The sequence below is a fragment of the Bradysia coprophila genome, unplaced genomic scaffold (genome assembly GCF_014529535.1).
Source record: "Bradysia coprophila strain Holo2 unplaced genomic scaffold, BU_Bcop_v1 contig_138, whole genome shotgun sequence".
In the NCBI taxonomy this organism is placed as follows: domain Eukaryota; kingdom Metazoa; phylum Arthropoda; class Insecta; order Diptera; family Sciaridae; genus Bradysia; species Bradysia coprophila.
The window spans coordinates 10,817,668-10,838,065 of record NW_023503409.1 but is presented as its reverse complement, the minus strand read 5'-3'; the positions used below and the strand labels follow the sequence as shown (position 1 = coordinate 10,838,065).

The 20,398-nt window shown below is 36.2% G+C and overlaps 2 protein-coding genes and 2 non-coding genes across 12 annotated transcripts in view; all 4 read right to left on the bottom strand.

Annotated features, from left to right (window-relative positions):
* Positions 1 to 1,421: 1,421 nt before the first annotated feature.
* Positions 1,422 to 2,699, bottom strand: LOC119074141 (eukaryotic translation initiation factor 4E1-like). The gene is made up of 4 exons (XM_037180138.1): positions 2,429 to 2,699; positions 2,007 to 2,363; positions 1,846 to 1,933; positions 1,422 to 1,768 (listed from the first exon to the last, which is right to left on the bottom strand). Exons 1-4 carry the CDS (start codon positions 2,441 to 2,443, stop codon positions 1,626 to 1,628), a joined length of 603 nt encoding a protein of 200 aa, XP_037036033.1. The 5' UTR covers positions 2,444 to 2,699; the 3' UTR covers positions 1,422 to 1,625.
* A 12,369-nt stretch (positions 2,700 to 15,068) lies between these two features.
* LOC119074139 (homeobox protein Meis3-like) overlaps positions 15,069 to 20,398 on the bottom strand; it is a 36,490-nt gene continuing 31,160 nt past the window's right edge. For all 9 annotated transcript variants that reach the window (XM_037180127.1, XM_037180128.1, XM_037180131.1 and 6 more), the window contains 9 exons: positions 20,139 to 20,358; positions 20,016 to 20,066; positions 16,996 to 17,145; positions 16,850 to 16,934; positions 16,572 to 16,787; positions 16,337 to 16,509; positions 16,199 to 16,264; positions 16,038 to 16,119; positions 15,069 to 15,967 (listed from right to left, as the gene is read on the bottom strand). In XM_037180127.1, coding sequence (XP_037036022.1) covers positions 15,744 to 15,967; positions 16,038 to 16,119; positions 16,199 to 16,264; positions 16,337 to 16,509; positions 16,572 to 16,787; positions 16,850 to 16,934; positions 16,996 to 17,145; positions 20,016 to 20,066; positions 20,139 to 20,358 — 1,267 coding nt within the window. In that variant the 3' untranslated portion in view covers positions 15,069 to 15,743. The remainder of the gene's footprint in view (positions 15,968 to 16,037; positions 16,120 to 16,198; positions 16,265 to 16,336; positions 16,510 to 16,571; positions 16,788 to 16,849; positions 16,935 to 16,995; positions 17,146 to 20,015; positions 20,067 to 20,138; positions 20,359 to 20,398) is intronic.
* Positions 17,264 to 17,336, bottom strand: Trnav-aac. The gene has a single exon. It is a non-coding gene; the product is annotated as a tRNA-Val (tRNA).
* On the bottom strand, positions 17,766 to 17,838 carry Trnat-agu. The gene has a single exon. It is a non-coding gene; the product is annotated as a tRNA-Thr (tRNA).

The following is a 20,398-nucleotide window of genomic DNA, read 5'->3' as shown; positions in this document are numbered from 1 at the left end:
AAAGGTGAAGACACGGGAGACGGAATGCAGAGATCACAGGCGGGAGGAGGAGAAAGAGGACGAGTAGGAGGGCAGAGAGGAGTAAAGCCGGTAGTTCGACTGAAGAGTGAAAAGCTGGAAGGAGAAGACACTGGAGACGGAATGCAGAGATCAGAGGCGGGAGGAGGAGAAAGAGGACAAGGAGGCGGGCAGTGAGGTGTAAATACGGTAGTTCGAGTGAAGAGTGAAAAGCTGGAAGGAGAAGACACTGCAGACGGAATGCAGAGGTCAGAGGCTGGAGGAGGAGAAAGAGGACGTCGGGAAAAAAGAGATAGACATCGCTGAGAATGGGTAGATCGGGCTCGAAATTGATTCGACTCGTCCCGTCGATCTCTCGGACAAATTTAAAATAATAAAATATTTTCGGACCAAGAATTCTGTTTTTCAATTAACTAGCCTTGCCCCTCGAAAATACAACAAGGTACCAGGTAGCAGAAGGATGTTCAAAACAATTGAAGTAAAAGATTTGGAATTAATCTTTTGATTTTTTTTTCTCTAGATGAAAGGAAGTAATAGGTCAATAGTAAAACTGCTGATCTGCTTGTAGGAAGTGAAAGGTTAAAATTTCATTTATCGGTTTGAGATTATTATAAATGAAAGCAGCTTAAAGTCGAAACACTATGGCCTTTGGAACGTTGGTAGTGAGATTGTGAAACGATTGGAAACTCGGATGAGCAGGGAATACTGTTAAGAAAACCTTTTCCCACATTTCCTAGATTTTCCTTAATTTTTGCCAAAAATATATTTTTGGGAAAATTCTGGAAAACATTTACTCAAAAATAGTCCCTACCGATCTTCAATCTAAAAAATTTCTCCATATTTTTCGATTACGTGGAACCTACAGCTCGGAGCAGTCAAACCTGAATTTTTCCTTTTACCTGAAAACTTATTGGACTAACTAAACTAACTTAACCTGAAATATAGAAATTAGGGGAATCTGTCAAGTCAGGTTTCAAGTTGACCTGAAAATTTGCACAAAGTTTGAAAATTTCTTTAAGATGTCAGTGCAACCTGAAAATTCACATATTTGAAAAATGCAGGTTCTGGTTTACCTGACCTAATTTGCAATGTCAAGTCCGTCAGGTCATATCAGTCTTTTGACCGCGGTCGACCTTTTCCGAGCCTTAGTGGAATCTCTTAGTTTTATCGGAGACGAATCACTATTTCTAGGAGACCGATGGTCATCGTTGACTTACTGCCTATTCACTTGCCTATTCCAGCGACCGTTTGCTTTGAACTCATTGTCCAGTTGGTAGTTATACTGAGACTCTTTTCTAGTTTAGTTCCATCAAGACTCATAATTGAGTGGACAAATGAACTTTGAATCCTTACTTGGAATCGTTATATCTTTAACTTCGCTCCGGCCAGAAATATAATTTAAAATGCAATTTATGTCGCGCGTCTTGCTTTATTTTCCAAAAAAACATTCCGCCTTCAAAAATCAATGTTCACAAAATTAACAGAAAAATAAACGAAAGAAAAAGAAAATGAAATTTCGAAAAGAGAAATAAACTGAAAATGGTATAACTGCCATGATGAACATAAAAGAAAATAAATCGAAACAACCGGAAAAATCACAATTGAATTTAGAGTTGAAGCAAAGGTTTCGAACCCTTGCTGCTGTTATGTTCTTCGTATACAATTCTTGCATTCGTGCGTAGATAATTCTTCAGCTCTAGGCCAATCCCATTGAGGATGGCAGTGTCGTGACAGTCGCCTACCCAGATAGCTGGAAAAACAACAACAAAATGTCTCGCTCAATAGATCGGTTTGTGACGAATCAGATGAGAAAAGTATAAAGCTTACCAATTTTGTCACCGCGACTACGAACGTTAACAACCGCGCCATTAATGTACGATGCATATTTAGAGGTTCCACCGATCATGTACAGTAACTGTAACAATTTAAAATTGAGGTTACGTGGTTTAACGAGAACGTTTTTCCTGTTCCATGGCCGCGAAACTTACAGTGCTTAACCACAAATTATCTAATTCGTGACGCTGTCTAAAAGCGTTTAAAACCCAACGACCTCCACGCTTATTCGCTGCATCTTCCCACATTGGCCGAATGTCCCCTTTGAATACGGAGTAATCGTTTAAGTCTCCCAAGACAGAAGCGTCTTTAATGTGATCGTATAGGCTCCAGAAATCCTCAACCGTATCGAATGTGATGACTCTATTTTGCAGATCTTCCCAAGACTTGTTCCGTTCATACTGCAAAAACCAAAGAGTCCACTGATCTTGCAATGGATGCTTTATGTAACGATCAACAGCAATTTTACGTCCTTCGGGATTCATATCAATGCTACGGGAGCTGCCACTTCGCTGAGAAAAAAGAGCAATAATTGACAAAGGGTGACTCGTGTTCGTGACGTGTCGAGAAAAATTACCGGAATCGAAACCATTTTCACGCAGTAAAATAAGTAGCAAAATCTTAAAATCAACGTCGACACAAGTCCAAACTTCACTAAACTAAATACCGAAACTACGGATTCGCACACTGAATTTCAACTGCTACGCCGACTGTATATTTTTCTCAACAATGATTCATAACACAAAATGGACACGATGCTTTTATCTCCCAGGACCGAATGATCTGACGGAGAAAACACTTTGATGGAATATGATTAAAAGTGTCGCACTCCGAAAATGAATTTCGGTTCTTCTGTTCTAAAAGTTCCGATTTCAGAATGAATTCGGTGTGAGTGACAACGACGACTGCAACACATATTCGATTCAGTGGGAACCTTTCGAATTTTTATGAAGTTTTGTGAGTTTTCAAGGAGGTTTGAGAACGAAATACAAAATGTTTTTGGTCTGAACTTTTTATTGAAAAAAGAAAGAAATTTAAAAGCCATCAATTCGATTTCTGACATACACATACAGTAGGAAGCACTGGGAATTCATAAAATGTCTTGAGATCTTTTGTCGTTTCTGGGATATTTTTGCATGGTGAATGGTTACGGAAAACGTGCAGCTATACTGTGAGAGTCGAACTCCAAATTGAAAGCATATGTTTCACCAGCCAGAATAGTTATTTATGTTACTACTACTGTAAAACGGTATCTATGATCTAGGTGGTGAAATGGGTCGTGTCGATGACGGCATAGAGATCCGTGTATCACTTTGAGGGATTCTTTTGAAAATCCACCTATCAAAATCGGACCCATTTCGTCTGGGATGGATATATACATGCTTTGAAAGGTGTTTGCCAGTAGACCTCAAAACAGGCCTCACACAGTCTCGAGCCACACCTAGTTGCTGGTGGAAGATCTCCGAAGTTGGAAAAATAGTGTTTTTTATCCGAATTTTTTGGCCGTTATAAATGATCGTTCCGGGTGAGATTGGGCTCGTTGGAAAGCTGAGCTTAAGTACTTTCGGGTCATGTCTAGTTTGATTAGATTCATTGATATATGTACGCAAAAATTTGCAAGAAAAATTTTCAAAATCTGTGTGAACTTTCGACAGGTCTGGGCTGGTACTGATGACGCTTAATGTGAACCTAAGATGCTAGTCGTAACATACATTGTCTAAGCTTTTCATTGATACCGCATATGCAGTGCTGGTGATTGCTGGCGAGTTTTACAAGTAGCGGTTGTACCAACATAAAATTCTGTTATGTCGGCAATCACCAGCACTGCAAATGAGGTATCAACGGAAAGCTTAGACAATGTTTGTTACGACTAGCATGTTAGGTTCACATTAAGCGTCATCAGTACCAGCCCAGACCTGTCTAAAGTTCCCACAGATTTTGAAATTTTTTCTTGCAAATTTTTGCGTACATATATCAATGAATCTAATCAAACTAGACATTACTCGAAAGTACTTAAGCTCAGCTTTCCAACGAGCTAAATCTCACCCGGAACGATCATTTATAACGGCCAAAAAATTCGGATAAAAAACACTATTTTTCCAACTTCGGAGATCTTCCACCAGCAACTAGGTGTGGCTCGAGACTGTGTGAGGCCTGTTTTGAGGTCTACTGGCAAACACCTTTCAAAGCATGTATATATCCATCCCAGACGAAATGGGTCCGATTTTGATAGGTGGATTTTCAAAAGAATCCCTCTTTACAGTTCATGCAACGTAATAGTTATTCATGTATCCGTCGGGGATGGTAGATTTTGGGCAATTTCGCGAGTTTTAGCCCGATCGGAGTGAGGAGGACAACCGAAAGTGCTAACGATCAATCGTCCGAAACAGATAGGCATACGCCGTTTCAGGCAAGGGGACCAAATTACAAGGAAAATTTTGTAATTTTGTCACAAGACATGAAAATAGCTATTCTAATAGACATCGAGTGTTTGACGGAAGTTCATTCACTAGTCATATGTACGTATACTACGCACCTAAAAGTAGTAATTTACATTCATTTGTGATTCTTGTAAGATTATCGTTACTTTCAAAGCATGATGAGTGTCGTGAGTGTTTGTTTGGCCTAAAATGGGGGCAAAATGCCTCAACAAAGAAAATCGAATTTTTGGAAAAGTGTAAAAAGTCTTCGATTTTAATTTTTTTGATCGAAAAGTGACCACAGATATTAAATTCAATTAAATGAATTACAAATAATGTTTTTTGTGCATACAATCCCTAAAATGAACTGGTCTGCATACGTTATTTTGCACCAGCTGGTCACATACAATTCCAAATGGGACCAGCTGGTGCAAAATAACGTATGCACACCAGTTCATTTTAGCGATTGTATGCATTGTATGCATTTTGCACAAACAAACACTCACGACACAAACGTTCTGGATAGCCTACAACATTCCCAAGAATTAAACACATTGAAAATAATTGCGGCTCATCAACTTTCGACACCCTGCACTTTACTTAAATCTAGATCTAGAATTCAATTTTTGATTTTTAGAAATTTATTTGGAGGCATTCCTCGACTATTTAAGTAGAGCCCAGGGTGCCGAAAGTTGACTAGCCGCAATTATTTGGAATGTGTAAAGCTTACTTTAGCAAAAATTGAATCATTTTCTAGATGAATTTCCGAATTTTCAAGTTCAACATCAACTCAATTTTTCATAGTCGACGAACTTTGACGACTCGCGAAGAATACTTTTCCGACAAACTTCTTCCGGATTTTATTTTGTTCTGTTGCATTGGACTTTAATTAGTAGAATAGGACTAATACAGCTAGCAAAAATCTCAAAGAAGTTTTTTGGTAGAGGTCGAAATAGGTGGGAGGCCGACAACTCGAAAATTTAGCTTCTATGATTTGTCGCAAGTTGTAAATGAATTTTATAAAATTTTTAAAATCGATTTTTGACATCTAAGGAGGATAACAATTTTTTGTGGACTACGCCAGTCTCGATCCTTTACCCATCGCACACCCCTACCAATCACATTGGAAAATTTAATAATGAATAATTTGTGACTTTCCTATTGTAATAACCTTTTTCACATCCAAAGATTTGTATTTGTAATTTGTATTTGTATTTATTTCGACAAACTAACAGGCCACGTTGCCTAATAACAAGTTCATCTTAAATTAAGTTTATAATAGGATTGGTTACAAAAATCATAATTATTTTCATCGGCTTTTAGGTTATGTTTTTTGAATTTCAGCTTTGATAGGATATAGTTATAGGATTATTTTTAGACTTTCAAGTTTTAGTTAGAATAATTCAAAATTAGAATCGGAATAATTTTATAGAATCATAATGTCACAGACAACAACATCACTCGTATTTCATCAAGTCTTCCACCTTTGACAAAATATGAAATTCTTTGTCACTTTTCTGATGATAAACACAAATTTGTCCATCGTATGAATAGGCTGCCGCAATCTTACCATCTTTCTTTAGCTTTTTCGCACGCCGTAACAGGTCCAGATTATGTTTGGTTAAGTTTTCATTGATGAAAATCCGGTCCTCAATACCATATCCAATGTGCGACAATTTCAGGGCATTGGATTTGGTGAATGTGAAATATTTTGCATGGAACAAGCGTCGGCTGCGAGGATTATTGAACTTCACTACAACTGGCATTGATATGACTCCACCATTATCTTGTGTGTTCGACCTTGGTGTTTGTTTCAGCCGCAGAATACTTTGAATTGATCGATCATCTTCAAAATTTATCACTCGACTAATTTTAGTGATCACTGTTTGAAGATTTTCATCATCTGCTAAAGTGTATTTTACATCTTTACTTGTGTACTGTTAAAAGCTGTGTAAATTGCGGCTTTAGGCAATTAACGAATCGCGTTATAGTTTACTTTCAATCTGAGGATGCGATAAAAAAGAATATGCACGTATGACAAGCCGTCTCGGCAAGCCTCGACCGCTTTGTCATACGTGCATAATATTTATTACTCATCGTGATATCCAAATCCTTCACTAGTGAAGTATGATGTTTTAGTTTACGAGCGAGGGAAAGGGTTTTCGCTAGTACGGGAATGGCCACATTCCCTCACTAGTAAAGTAAAAGTTTTAGGTAGATCCATTACACACTCTTGACTAAAAATTGAGCGTTGTACTTAAGTTCGATTGCAAGGCACTTTGCTTAAAGTAGGTTACCAGCAGCTTCGCACTTTTATATAAATTTGTCCACAATGGCATATCCTTTATGTCAAGAGCAAAACTAGGCAAAACGAGGACTGTGTGACCATAACATCTGTCGCCAGTAACAAAATTATCATCCATCCAGATCAACCACACAATATCGAAGGACATTCCACCTTTATTTCGAATCCGTAATAGATTTTTGTAATTGTTACAAAAATATCATAAAATGGTCTTACTCAAAGCAGTTCTGTGTTTTGATTATTTATTTAAAAATTGTTCATTCCGTTTATTTTCTTAAAAACAAATTTTCAGAGTAAAGCGCTGAAAAGATGTCATATATTTGGTCTGGTCTATATTCTAAGACCTTTCTAGCGAGTAAATTTCCTGAAAATTTGCCCCTGCAACTCGAGCGAAGCGACTTTCACACTTGTTAAAATTTCTTTTTTTTTTTTCTTCTTTTTTTCAGCCGAAAGCTTGGAAATAAAATCAATTTAAAAACCTAAATCCACGCATACAATTATTTAAAAAATTAATTTCATCAAATTGTCGTTTTATAAAGAGGAGAGAGAGATATTCTCTTAGGAATATTTATTAAATCGCGCGGTCCATAAAAGCACATCGTCCAGCTCAACCCCAGGAATTACAAAAAAATATAGGTTAATTCGTTGAAAAAGTCTCACGTTGTTTTCTAAAGCAACGACACCAAACTTCTTTTGCGAATATCTCTAAGGCCACCAAACTGTTATATAGTCCATTTTTGAACTAAGCCGCAGGAATTTGATTCATTGTTGATTTAAAAAAGTTTTTGGAAATCCGTTGAGAATTACTTGAGTTATCGTGTTACGAGCGACAAACACATTTAAGGTGGTTTTTGGTCTACACTCATGTATATTTTCAATCACAGGATAAGGAACATTTTATGTTACAAATATTTTCAAGTTTTTATTATCATTCGAAAGACCCTGACTTTGAGTCAAAGAAATGAACGTAGTAGATGTTGGAAGCGCCGCAGGCAAATTTTTGATTGAATTTTTGTTTCTTTCCGATTTTTTTTAGTAAGGTCAACATGATTTTTATTGTGGGGAAATCTGGATTCGCAGGTGGAAATTCGGGGGGCGCAGGTGGGAAAATTCGCACCTGCGATGTTCCTTAGTTTAGTCCCTGGCTAGTTAGTTAGTTAGAGTGGGTGAAGCGAATCTTCAGCACCTAAGCCTCTAATGGGCCTGTTGTGCATACCCACAGGGTTACCTAAATCCTAGCTGTGCGATTTAGATAATCCAAAATATTGCTGGGCGGAAGGCTCCAGATTATGTTGTATGGGAGAATGTAGGCTCCAAAGCTTTTAGCTCTAGCTGAGATGTAAGCGGGGCACTTACATAAAAAGTGTTCGGCTGATTCTATGTCTCCGCAGTTGTTGCACAAGCTACTTGGGGATAGGCCCATAGTGTGCAAGTGCTTATTTAGGAAGCAGTGGCCAGTGAGAATGGATGTTAATCTCCTTATGTTTTTTCTGCTAAGTGAGAGGAGATATTTAGCATTCTTGGCGCTGTAGTCCCTGGCTAAGTATCGAGTATTGCAAATTTAGAAAAAGACTTTCCTAAAGAAGGACTAAAAAGGTCTACTGAAAACGTTTCGATTAAGAGAAGTTGTAGCAGATGCGATAAGCAATTGTAGTTGTGAAATGTAGCTTACCATCCGTGATGAATCTCAGAAAACAAAACGGTTGGAACCGTTTCAAAAAGCGATTAATTATTGGTAGCAATGCTCGACTGAAGAAATTAAAAACTGGGCATTAAACATTAAAATGAAACACGCTGACGATTTCAATTCATTTCAGTATTTTATATTTTAAGAAGGTTTTGTTTTAGATATATAATTGTTGTTAATCATAATCATAATAGTATACACATTTTTCATTTTTAAATTAATTTTGTTTTTCTTAAAAATAATTCCTTTTACTGTTTTCCTCCTTCTTCCTCTTCTCATCCGTCTTCTATTTTATTTCAATTCTTGCTCTCGAGTATACATTCATTTTGTTTTTGGTTTTTATGGAACAAACTTTTTTCTGTTTTCTAATTTTTAATTTTTTTTTAGTTTATTTAGACCGCTTTCAAATAGTACAGTTATCCGGAGTGTTTTTAATTTTTTAATCGAAACGGAGGAAATGAAGTTAATTCAAAATCAGGAATGAATTGATTATGCGAAACGAACATAGTTCAACCGTTCCATCGACCTGAAACTCAATTGCAACGAAATTGTTGTTGAAATTTCGTGGCTTTAGATCAATTACTGGAAATTGGTTGAAACAAAAAAAAGTGAAAAGATCGACAAAAACAAAATAAAAAAGATCTATGACAGAGGGTAAATCTTTCGTGTTCCGACCTAATACCACATGAGGTGGATCGGTTTTTTTTCATTTTGAAAAGTCACACCCCGTCCCTATTGTAACAGTAGAAAAACTCGTTCTGGAAAATTACAATAGCGAAAGGGTGTCGATATTGAAATTGCCAAAAAATAGTCGATCCACCCTTCAATTACCACGGTTGGAAAAAGGCATAGAAAATTTTGTAAAAATAGAACGTCAGTAAGGAGGCAACTGAAAAATGACTAGTAGTTGATTTGTTAATTTGTTCTTCATTATTGTTCCCGCGATCCCGCCCGCAATTATATTAAAATAAATGATTTTTGTTGGCACTAAATTTCAGTTAAAACTTAATTTTTAAAATTTTCTTTTTTGTTTTTTTCTTCTTCTTCAATTTGTTCGGACGACCTTCTATTTGTCCGTACAATATTACTATATTACTATAAGTAGTAGGATAAATATTTACATTTTCCAAAAAAAAAAAATTAAATTTCAATTTTTTTTTTCGAGTATGCTGGGAATATAAGCAGAATAATTTCAAAAACGTTTTTAATTTTATTTCCTTCAGTCCATTTCTGGGTGGAAAATTGCACATCATGTTCACGTTTTTATTTATATTCTGGGGCTAAGCTTTGAAATGCTTTTTATTACATTGAATATTTTTTTAATTTTTATGCTAAATAGGTTTTAATGGACTACGTTATATGGAGAACTAAGAAACGATAATCGTCGTTGTGTGTTCAATTTTTAGTTTTTCTTCTTTCTTATCTTCAAGTTTTTTCATTCATTATTGCTTTGCGTTTTTTTATTATTTTTAAATATTTTTTTTGTTTCAATTTTTTTTTTCATTTTTATTACATTGTTCAACATTTACAGTAAAATATCAAATTTGTTTTTTATTCCCGTTAAATTTAAAGCATTTCCTTTTTACGATTAATTTATTTATTTTTATTTTTTTCAAAAAAACGTAGCTACAAAGTGAATGACAAAAAAGAAAAGAAATTCATCAAAAACCACAAAAAAAAATTACATTTTACAAACGAGGACTGAAAATCTACTATCACAGGCGATGCATGTTAAAAATTAATTATCAAAACGAGAACTATGATATTGTGCAAGATGATTATTAATTTCAGATTGGAAACATTTGCCACATTTGATCAATTTTACACACGATTACAGGCTCGTCGCAAGTCTTTGCCTTACTATCACAATCATCGGATTTCTTCTGTGCATGCCATTCGTTTTCAAAGAACGAATAAACTGACGAGATAATAGCATCCAACATAAGTACCCGGCTTTGAAAGCTTAGTTTTGACGCATTGAAATTTTGGGAGTAGGCAGAACCAAAGGCAAGTGCTACGATCTTAATTGTCGCACTGAAAATGCGGAAGCTGATAAAACTTTTAAAATTTATTTGTCATAAGTGGGCAGAGAACATTTGTAAATTTTGTTGACAAGGGTGTTTCAAAAGATTTCCAATAATTTTGCATGATTCTTAGAGGATTTTATTTACCTTTCAAGGATTTTCATCGATTTTTAATGATGTTCCTTTTGAGTTTTGAGGATTTCTGTAGATTTTCTTGGGATTTCCAAGGATTTGCTTTAGATATCTTAGGATTCTCTTGGTTTTCTAAGGATTTGCTTGAAATTTTTAAGGATTCCCTTGGACTTCCAAGGTCTTACTTTAGATTTCCTGCGACTTTGTGAGTTTTCTAGTTTTCGAACTAAGCGAACTTCAGCGTGACGAAGCGATACGAAGTACAAAGGGGTTTATAGGATTACGATGCCGTGTGTAATTGATGGAATTCGAAGCAGACGGTAAGGGCAAAGTGTTTGCCTATGTTCATAGATGACGAATCTGCAATAAAAATTTTGTCTGTCCGTCTGTCGGTCTGTCACGTCGATATCTTGAGTAAATCAAATCCGATTTCAAAATTTTCTTTTCCCTGAAAGATAGTCGAAATAGTGAGGCTAAGTTCGAAGATGGGCATATTCGGGTCGGCCCTTCGTGAGTTAGGGCCACCTAAGTGATTTAAGGTCTTTTGGTGATATTTATGGCAAAATAAACGATGGAAATGACACAGCTAATGATAGGTATTGTCAATACCAATCCAGGAAAAAAAAGTTTTTTAAAATCGGGTGAGTGGACCGTGAGTTAGGGCCTTAGAAGTGAAATGCTACTAGGGCCCTATGTGTATTTTACATAGAACTCAAGTAAATTTAATCCGTTTTTCGTAATTTTTGTGTCATTTGGAAGGTAATCAAAGGCCGAATAGAATGTTGTTGAAAAAAAAATTAAATTTGGGTCCTTGGACTAAGGCCGCTACTAGGGCCCTATGTGTATTTTACATATAACTCGAGCAAATTTCATCCGTTTTTCGTAATTTTTGTTTGATTTGGAAGGTAATCGAATGCCGAATAGAATGTTGTATAAAAAAAAATTAAATTTGGGTCCTCGGACTAAGGCCGCTACTAGGGCCCTATGCGTATTTCACATATAACTCGGATAAATTTCATCCGTTTTTCGTAATTTTTGTGTCATTTGGAAGGTAATCAAAGGCCGAATAGAATGTTGTTGAAAAAAAATTAAATTTGGGTCCTTGGACTAAGGCCACTACTAGGGCCCTATGTGTATTTTACATATAACTCGAGCAAATTTCATCCGTTTTTCGTAATTTTTGTTTCATTTGGGAGGTAATCAAAGGCCGAATAGAATGTAGTTGAAAAAAAATTTAAATTTGGGTCCTCGGACTGAAGCCGATACTAGGCCCTTCAAAAAAATAAAATTTTAGGGCGATTTGAAATTTTTGTTTCGTTTGAAAGGAACGTCGTACGGGGCTTCGTAATTGCGCTATGCGCAATTTGTAAGATGTACATAATAATTTTACTTTAACTACATTAACCGGCGCAATAGGCTTACGGTCAAAGTAGGGTGACAGACGCACTAGGGTCACGTACGCAATAGATATACGGGTTTGTACGGGGCTCAGTCGCAGCAAACGCTCCGACTGTTCTGATGGCTCGTTTTTTATTTAAATAGATCGGTATGTCGCTTGATGTCTTTACCGCTAACAATAACTTTACGCCCCCATTTTTTCTGTTCAAGATGATTGTAACATCCCAAGACAAGCATTCGGACTCTGTCTATAACTTCGTTAATATTAACCAGTTGTGGTTGTTTCCAACTGCGAATAATGTTAACACATTGTTCGCTGATATCAAAAAGTTTTTTTTTTATTTGTTAAGCCGAGACATTTTCACATCAAGCATTTCACACGTTGATTATTTTAGTACTTTAGAGCGTCACTTCCAATTGGTATTTTCAAACTGAAAACACTCTTTTATAAATGGCAAAACGAAAAAATAAAACTGTAGAAAAAATGAACGGCTCTGTTTACATTAATTTAGTGTAATTATTCTTATCGTTCCATGCTACTTATATCATTTTATTAGTATTATGTACACACCGTTCTCAGTATTCAACTCTTTGTCACCATTCACAGAGCGAAAAAAATGTCACTTTTTGTCAAACTGTTCATTGAATTGAATTGCAACAAAAATACAAAATTCACAATTCTTAATTTATACATTTTTCATAGATTTTGTTATTCTTTTTTAGGTATATCTTGCCCTTCCCTTTCGTCGTCGTGTCCACTTCAATTTTTCTTATTATTTTTTCTTCATTTTAGTGTTAGTTTTTATAGTTCAATCAATCAATATTACACTCGCCTAAGACTAAATTGTATATAAATAGGATGGAATAAAATTACGTATTTTTGTTTGTTTTGTTTTTAATTTTATTAAATTTTACGCGATTTAATGAAGTCAAAAATGTTTTTCAAATTAAATATTTTTTTTCATTCTTCTTTTGTTCAATAAAATTTGTAATTTTTTTTTGCGTATACAAGATTTTTTTGTGGGTTTTAGTTCATCAAAATTTGCTTAGGTTTTGGTACAATTTTCCTTCTATCTCGTAAAAGATATTTTTGCAATAAATTTTTTTTTTGTCTAATTGAATTATGTTCCGTATACGTTGTTAAAAAGAGATTCTCATATTATGTCTTCTTGAAGATGTGCAACACATTAATCCGCCAGGGGGAACAAATAATCTGGTATGTATGATAAAGCAGCATTGACCAGCGATCTCGTATATTTGTCGATTTTTACTTACTCTTCTAGTGACAAGACAAGAGTGGAGTACGTAAATATGTGACTTCTCGCGCTAACATTGACTAAAATCGAATGCAGCCAATACCAGGGTCAGGGGCGCCGACCAATATCTTTTAATAGATGGGCTCATTGAAGACCGAAATTTTTTAACAGTGGGGCTCACTGAACAAATTCTAGTTTTAAATAGTATGGCCAGAAATCCCAATAGTGGGGCCCGAACCTCGCATGGCCTTAGGAGTCAGCGGACCTGACCAGGGTCTATTTTAGGGGAATTTTTCGTCTCCGTTGTTTTAACGGATTTGTTAGGTGTTTTTTATGTTTTCCAGCCAACACCTTTTTTACGTCGATCCGATGAACAAAAATTGATACTGTAAATAGACATTGCATTTCACCGACTTCGGAAAATTTTCGGTAAATAGCAGTTGCAGTTGACGAGTTGTTGCTAATTTTATTGCTAATACAATTGTCATCAGCTTAGAAATGTCTTTCGGTGGAGGCTTTGTCGTGAGGCATTATATCGCGTTGGTCCAAATGCAATGAGGTTCATCGGCGAAATTTGCTGAGAATTTTACCGAAAAATTATCGGTAAATTTTGCAGCAATTTTGACCACCAAAACGTATTTCATTTGGGCCAGTGTGATATAATTTCTCACGACAATGACTCCACCGAAAGATATTACTAAGCTGATCCGTGGGTTCGAGCTGATGGCATCTTTATTTACACAGCGGCCTCTGCAATCTCTAAGTGTAAATGACATTTCACTTTTTGGAGTCGTCTAGTAAGGACAATTTAAAAATGAAAATCGGAAAAAGAGTTCGATTGCAACAGCAACCAAAAACTCCTTCTGAATCCCAACACTTTCAAATTCTCTGAAAAGAAGCCTCGGTTGTATTTTAGGTCAGAAAATTTAGTCCTAAATGCGTTCGTTATTTCAACAAGAAGTAAGTAAGATGAGGAAAGCGGTAAGAAATCTTAGAATAACCTGTCACACTTAACCTGTCACACTTAACCTGTCACATACGGTATTCATCTGTTATCGATAACGATTATAGAAATAATGACAAGCTCTGGGTACTGTGGTTCTTTATTTAATAAAATGAATGTTAAAAACATTGAAGTACAAGATTTGAAGTCAACCGATTAAAAATACTTTGGAAGTAATAGGTCGGATAATAATACTGGTCATATGTTTGCCGTCGGTAACAGGGTAATGAAGTAATAACGTAAGATCAACAGGCGAATTGTAGTATTTTTTTTTGGAGAAATGTCTGAAAATTTCATGAAATTGAATTCTCAATTGTTGACCCTGGCCATCATCATATTATTTAATGATGCCTATTCCCACTCCAGTCTCATCTCCAATGAGTTGGTCATATATCAAATCGTATCCGAAAGCATCTTCAAGAAAGACATAAAAACTGTTCTGATAAATCGAAGCGCAAATGTTTAGCGATTTTGATACAAATTTTTTGTTTTTGATTTTAAAAAGATTTTTAGACAAATGCTTGTGGTATACACAAGATATCTCGATTTTCTTTTCATTTTTTTTTATTAAATAAATGTTCTAATCGACAAATTGATTGAAATGAGGTAAATGTTTTACGTATACATTGGTTTTTTTGGTTGGTATTTCCTTCTTCTTCTACTTCAAGTCGTTTAAAAAAATAAAATTTAAAGAAAATTTTGTTTTCATTTTTTCACTAAAAATAATTTTTGATTTTTGATAAATTTATCAAAATGTTTCTCGCTCAGCTCAACAATATGTTGTGTGTCTAACAGTTCATTCCTTTCGTGTAAATAGTTAAATTTTGTTTTTCCCTTAAATATTTTTCATCAATTTTACGTATATTTCGTTCATCCCGTTCCCAAGTAATTATTTCACTTTCTCTCTCACTTAAAAATTAATTTCACTTATCAACGGTTTTCCCGTTGTTAATTTCAATAATGTGGCGGCTCACTTCTCTAAATTACTGTTCTTTAGTCATCTGATAATAATTTTAGTGTTCAATTGGTTCAAGCATTTCTCCTCGTTATAATCAATAAATTTCTCTTCTTTCCAATTAATTTTTAGTGACTATAAGTAGGTAGTTTTATGGCACATCCAAGAGAACTTAGTTCCTTAGTCAGTAAATTTTGCGTTGTGTTTTCATATCTCTCTTCGTTTCGTTAATTTGTTTTTTGGCAATAGAATCTTAATGGTGTTTCTGTAAGTCGTGAGAGCTTCTAAAAATACTGCGGTTGCTCGAGTGTAAGTGCTAAAAAACGTTGGATTGAAAGCAACACTTTGCACCCGGTCTGAATTATCATTTGAAAATATTGACCGTTCCTACGCTTACCAACCAGGCGTTCGAGAATGTGCAGAATGTTCGCACATATAGAGTACATCAATGTAATTAACCTAAGATGGACTGTATCTAGGCTCGTTATCGTTCAAAATAATAATTGGGAAATTACAACGTACTTACAGCAGCAGCACTCAGTAGCGATCCCAAACTTTTTCAAATTTTCATCGATAGTCAGACCTCAAAATGAATCTTGACAAAGATCAAAGCCGATGATTGATGTACGACCTACACTCTCCACTTGCCATTTCACTTCTAGAACGAAAATCTCCTCACCGCACAATTCTACATGTCGACGACATGGCGAATTTAAGAATCATGATCGATGACTAGGCTGTCATTGCTTTCGTCGGAACTAAAATAACTTTCGGCCAACTTATGCGCAGACAATCGATCGGATTCGGCTCGATTCACGTTCACGCTAATATTTTCAATGTTCGGATCGATGAGAGCTGGATTCATGATCGGTGACGAAGCGCTGTCGGTCCAAAAGCGCTTCGAAGGCGTCTGTTGTTGTGACGATTTTTTGCGAGCTGGGTGAAGGAGAATTTTCGTTAAATAAAATTGGAAACGAATGTTCAAGGCAAGCAATGGTTTGTCTACCTGAGTTCTGATTATTGTCGCTGGCATGTTCGAGCATTGGTTGCAGAATTCTACGTCTAGCATTTATGAACCAGTTGTTGACCTGAAAGGAGTGTCGTCAGTAATATTACATCAAACGGTCGAAACTGATGGCATTGGTGTCGCACACCGATAAGACATACCTGCAGCAATGTTAAATTTGTTTGAGCCGCTATTGCACGTTTCTCGTCTTCAGTTGGATAGGGATGCTGGTGAGAGACAAAAATTTATTTTTTAAATCCAAACAACCGAAAGTGTGTTGTGTCGAAGGTCACACTTACAACTAAATGTTGAAAAAGCCATGCCCTCATGACACTGGTAGCTTGTTTTGGAAGAATGCCGCGTTTCTGTCTCTTCGATCCGGAATTATTTGAAAAATTCGAACTTAGATCGTCATTGTTTGAGTCAAGTTCCGAATCCATTTCATCGGAACTGCCACACGGTGAAAGTTGATCTGTTGGAATTCAAAATTGTAAGAATCGTTGGCCATCGAATTAACCATCGACAATGTCTTACTCGAATACTGATCTAATGGAAGGGGTGGACATCCAATTTGGCTTAATGGAGTTGATCCTAAAATCTGCGAAGACAATATGGAAGGTTGTTGCAGTTGCTGCGGAGACGTAGTCTGTGGTATAGTAACCGGTAACACTGGTGGAATAACAGATATATCACTGCTTCCGTTGAAACTATTTTCCGGCGTACTATTACTGTTTTGTATGTTGTAGGCTCCTGAAACGACGATAAAATTTGCACAATTTGTTGTCAAAGTGTTTCGGACGTGACAATCATACCTTGAATACTACTGAAGTCATTTCCCTCTGTTGCTGAGAGGAAATCTGCATTGCCAAAATATGGACCCTGCTGCACTAGAGACTCCTGTATAAATGAGAACGAAAATTAGAATAACGAATTCGGTCGGAACGAGTTCCACACTCACCTGTTCGGGACTGTTAACAGGACTATTCGAGTTCGATAAATTGTTATTGTGCTCTAAAGGATAATCGGACCGCAGAAGGTTCTCTGATTGCATTTTCCCACGTAAACAGGCTATGTACCTCGTGCAGAAGTCTCTACACAGTTCTTGAACCTGTTGAAATGCGAAAAATTTAGAAACAAAAATTGAAAAGCGACCTCGCGAGGTTGTACGAGTGTCTTAAGATTTGATAATTTTTGGTATTCCAATCAAATCTGACTAAAAAAAAAAATGTTTTCGCCAGGGATCGAACCTGGGACCTTCTGCGTGTTAAGCAGATGTGATAACCACTACACAACGAAAACACATTTCGATGTGCTTTATTTGCTACTATTAAACAACCGAAAACAACACATCGAACACGAAAACTATCGAATTCAAAAAACTCGATAATTTGGTACAGCAGGTGTTCCAGATAATTTGAATTGTAAAGTGAGTATCTTGTTATTGCAATTGATTACATACCGCAACACATTTTTTTTTCATTTTTTCAACACCTTCATCCTTATGGTAATCAAAAATTAGTGAGAAACTAGATACTGAACATTCCTACTTGTATGCACCAGAAGGTGATTTTCTCAATTATTCCTATATCACTGACCTAGCGATGTAATTATGGTCACCTTCAAGCTTAGTCTATTCAAACTGATTTGTCGAAATCAAGTAAAAAAGTCTTATTAAATGCCACCCTTCAGATCCCAGCATTCTTTTTAAAGATTAAAAAAAAAAACTACAGGCCCCGGCGAGAATCGAACTCACGATCTCCTGTTTACTAGACAGGCGCTTTGCCTACTAAGCCACGGCGCCTTATTCACACTGTTCGTGTTTACAAATCCGGTCTCATTTTCATGAGTTTCAAAGAGTTAAAATCCATGAGTAAACAACAACTGTTACAGAACATAGTCCGTATGTGGTATTTGGAGCTGCTGTGTTAACTCTTATGTTGAAACCATTAAGATCACAATGTTTATTGATTACGTTTCTGCTTCAATTAGATAGTAAGGAAAAAAGGTGATTCGGAGCACGGTGTGGTTGAATGGAGTTTAATTGAACATGTCGTCGCAAATTTGATATTTTTGGATATTCTTAGTCTGCTTGTGACCCTGAACAACGTTCCACAAAAATTTTTGATCTTCATCCGTGCAGTCAGGAGCACCCAGACCAAGGCCCCCTAGAGTGCTCTGTGGGTGCGATAGAGCTGATTGGGGTTGCAATCGATAGGGTATGGAATTTTAATAGTCATAGTACAAAAAAAAATTCCCATGGATTCAAGGTGGACAGGTGGCGACTCATTGAAGTTGAAAAATGACGATCTTTGAAAGGTTCTACAGGCGTGGATACTTGAGTCACAGAGGTGGTAATTAGTTGTACAAGTAGAGAGATATTAGCTCTACCAATATCCAAAAAATTACTTTTCCAAATTTTCTACGTAGCAACTTTATAGTGGTTCAAAATTTTTCTCTCTTTTTTGGCCATATTTGTGAAACTCAGCAACACCTCAGTCACACTCTTGATAGTTTTTCGCAGCCAAACTGCATGGATTTGTTTTGCTGTTAGTCTCAGCTTTCCAACAACACCCCACTTGCTATATCTCTGGTCAACAGTGCCGTTCTATTGAGTGCCTAAGTGAGGTAAGTCCATCTACTACGAAATTTTAAGCATGACTTCAGAAAACGGTGGGGATGATTTGTTTGATTGCGATTTATAAATAGAATTATTAAACTACATAAAAAAAGCAAAATATTACTGATATTTGGCATCTATTACCGTTTTCTGAAGTCATGCTTAAAATTTCGTCGTAGATGGACTTACCTAACTTAGGCACTAAATAGAACGGCACTGTTGACCAGAGATATAGCAAGTGGGGTGTTGTTGGAAAGCTGAGACTAACAGCAAAACAAATCCATGCAGTTTGGCTGCGAAAAACTATCAAGAGTGTGACTGAGGTGTTGCTGAGTTTCACAAATATGGCCAAAAAAGAGAGAAAAATTTTGAACCACTACTTTTGCTACGTAGAAAATTTGGAAAAGTAATTTTTTGGATATTGGTAGAGCTAATATCTCTCTACTTGTACAACTAATTACCACCTCTGTGACTCAAGTATCCACGCCTGTAGAACCTTTCAAAGATCGTCATTTTTCAACTTCAATGAGTCGCCACCTGTCCACCTTGAATCCATGGGAATTTTTTTTTGTACTATGACTATTAAAATTCCATACCCTATCGATTGCAACCCCAATCAGCTCTATCGCACCCACAGAGCACTCTAGGGGGCCTTGGTCTGGGTGCTCCTGACTGCACGGATGAAGATCAAAAATTTTTGTGGAACGTTGTTCAGGGTCACAAGCAGACTAAGAATATCCAAAAATATCAAATTTGCGACGACATGTTTAATTAAACTCCATTCAACCACACCGTGGGAGGTGTGGTAGGAATACTTCAAACTTTTACCATTCGAAATTGTTAACCATTTTAATGGTTAATGTTAAAGACTGCCTAATAATAGTAGGAGACCAGAAGCAACCACTAGTGTTGAAGTGTCCTGGGTCCTGTGGAATTCATGTGACGGTTTTGATTATTTTTCTAAATTAACGACCTCCATCAACCTCCTATTCTATAATTATTTGTAATAAAAAAAAAACTTTGGCTTCGTGAATGCCTAATCTAGCTACTGGTACTACCAGTGATAAAAGCGTATAGCAACATGTGTTATGTTTAATACAAAATCTTGTACTTCATTTCCTTTAACAAAAAATTTCACATGTCAGACCACACGAACCAGAGTCTAAGATTATTATCATTTTTGTCGTAGATGTCGTTAACAGACGATTAGCTGAAATTAGTTGAGTATTCAGAAAATCCAATCATAAAACTTAGATAAGACAATGCTAACTGAATAGGGCGTTGTAAATGTCGTAAAAGTGATAAATGATCGAGACGGAAATTTTTGTTCATAAAATTTAACGAAATAACAAACGTTTTACCTTCTCCAACTCCAACAGATGTATCCGCAGAACTTGCAAAGCTTTTATCATCTGCAAAACGAATTAAAAAAAAAAAGTTTTCACTCAAACGCTCGATGGTTTTACGGTTCGTTTCAATCTTACTAATCCATCTAATTCGGCATTGTTGGTGAGCAACGGTCGTTTTTCTTTCTCTAATAATTGCACAAACGCTTGAATGTCCCTGGAAAAGCTGTCGCCTTCGCAGTTATTTCCATTTGACGAACCATTCGGACTAGACGAAGATGCATTTGAGGGTACGTAGCCTTGTGTCGCTTGTTCACATTTTTCCAGCATTAGTGCCAGCAGCGAAAACAAAGGATGTCTGTTTTTATGTGCAAAATAAATAGAAAATAATTTTTAGC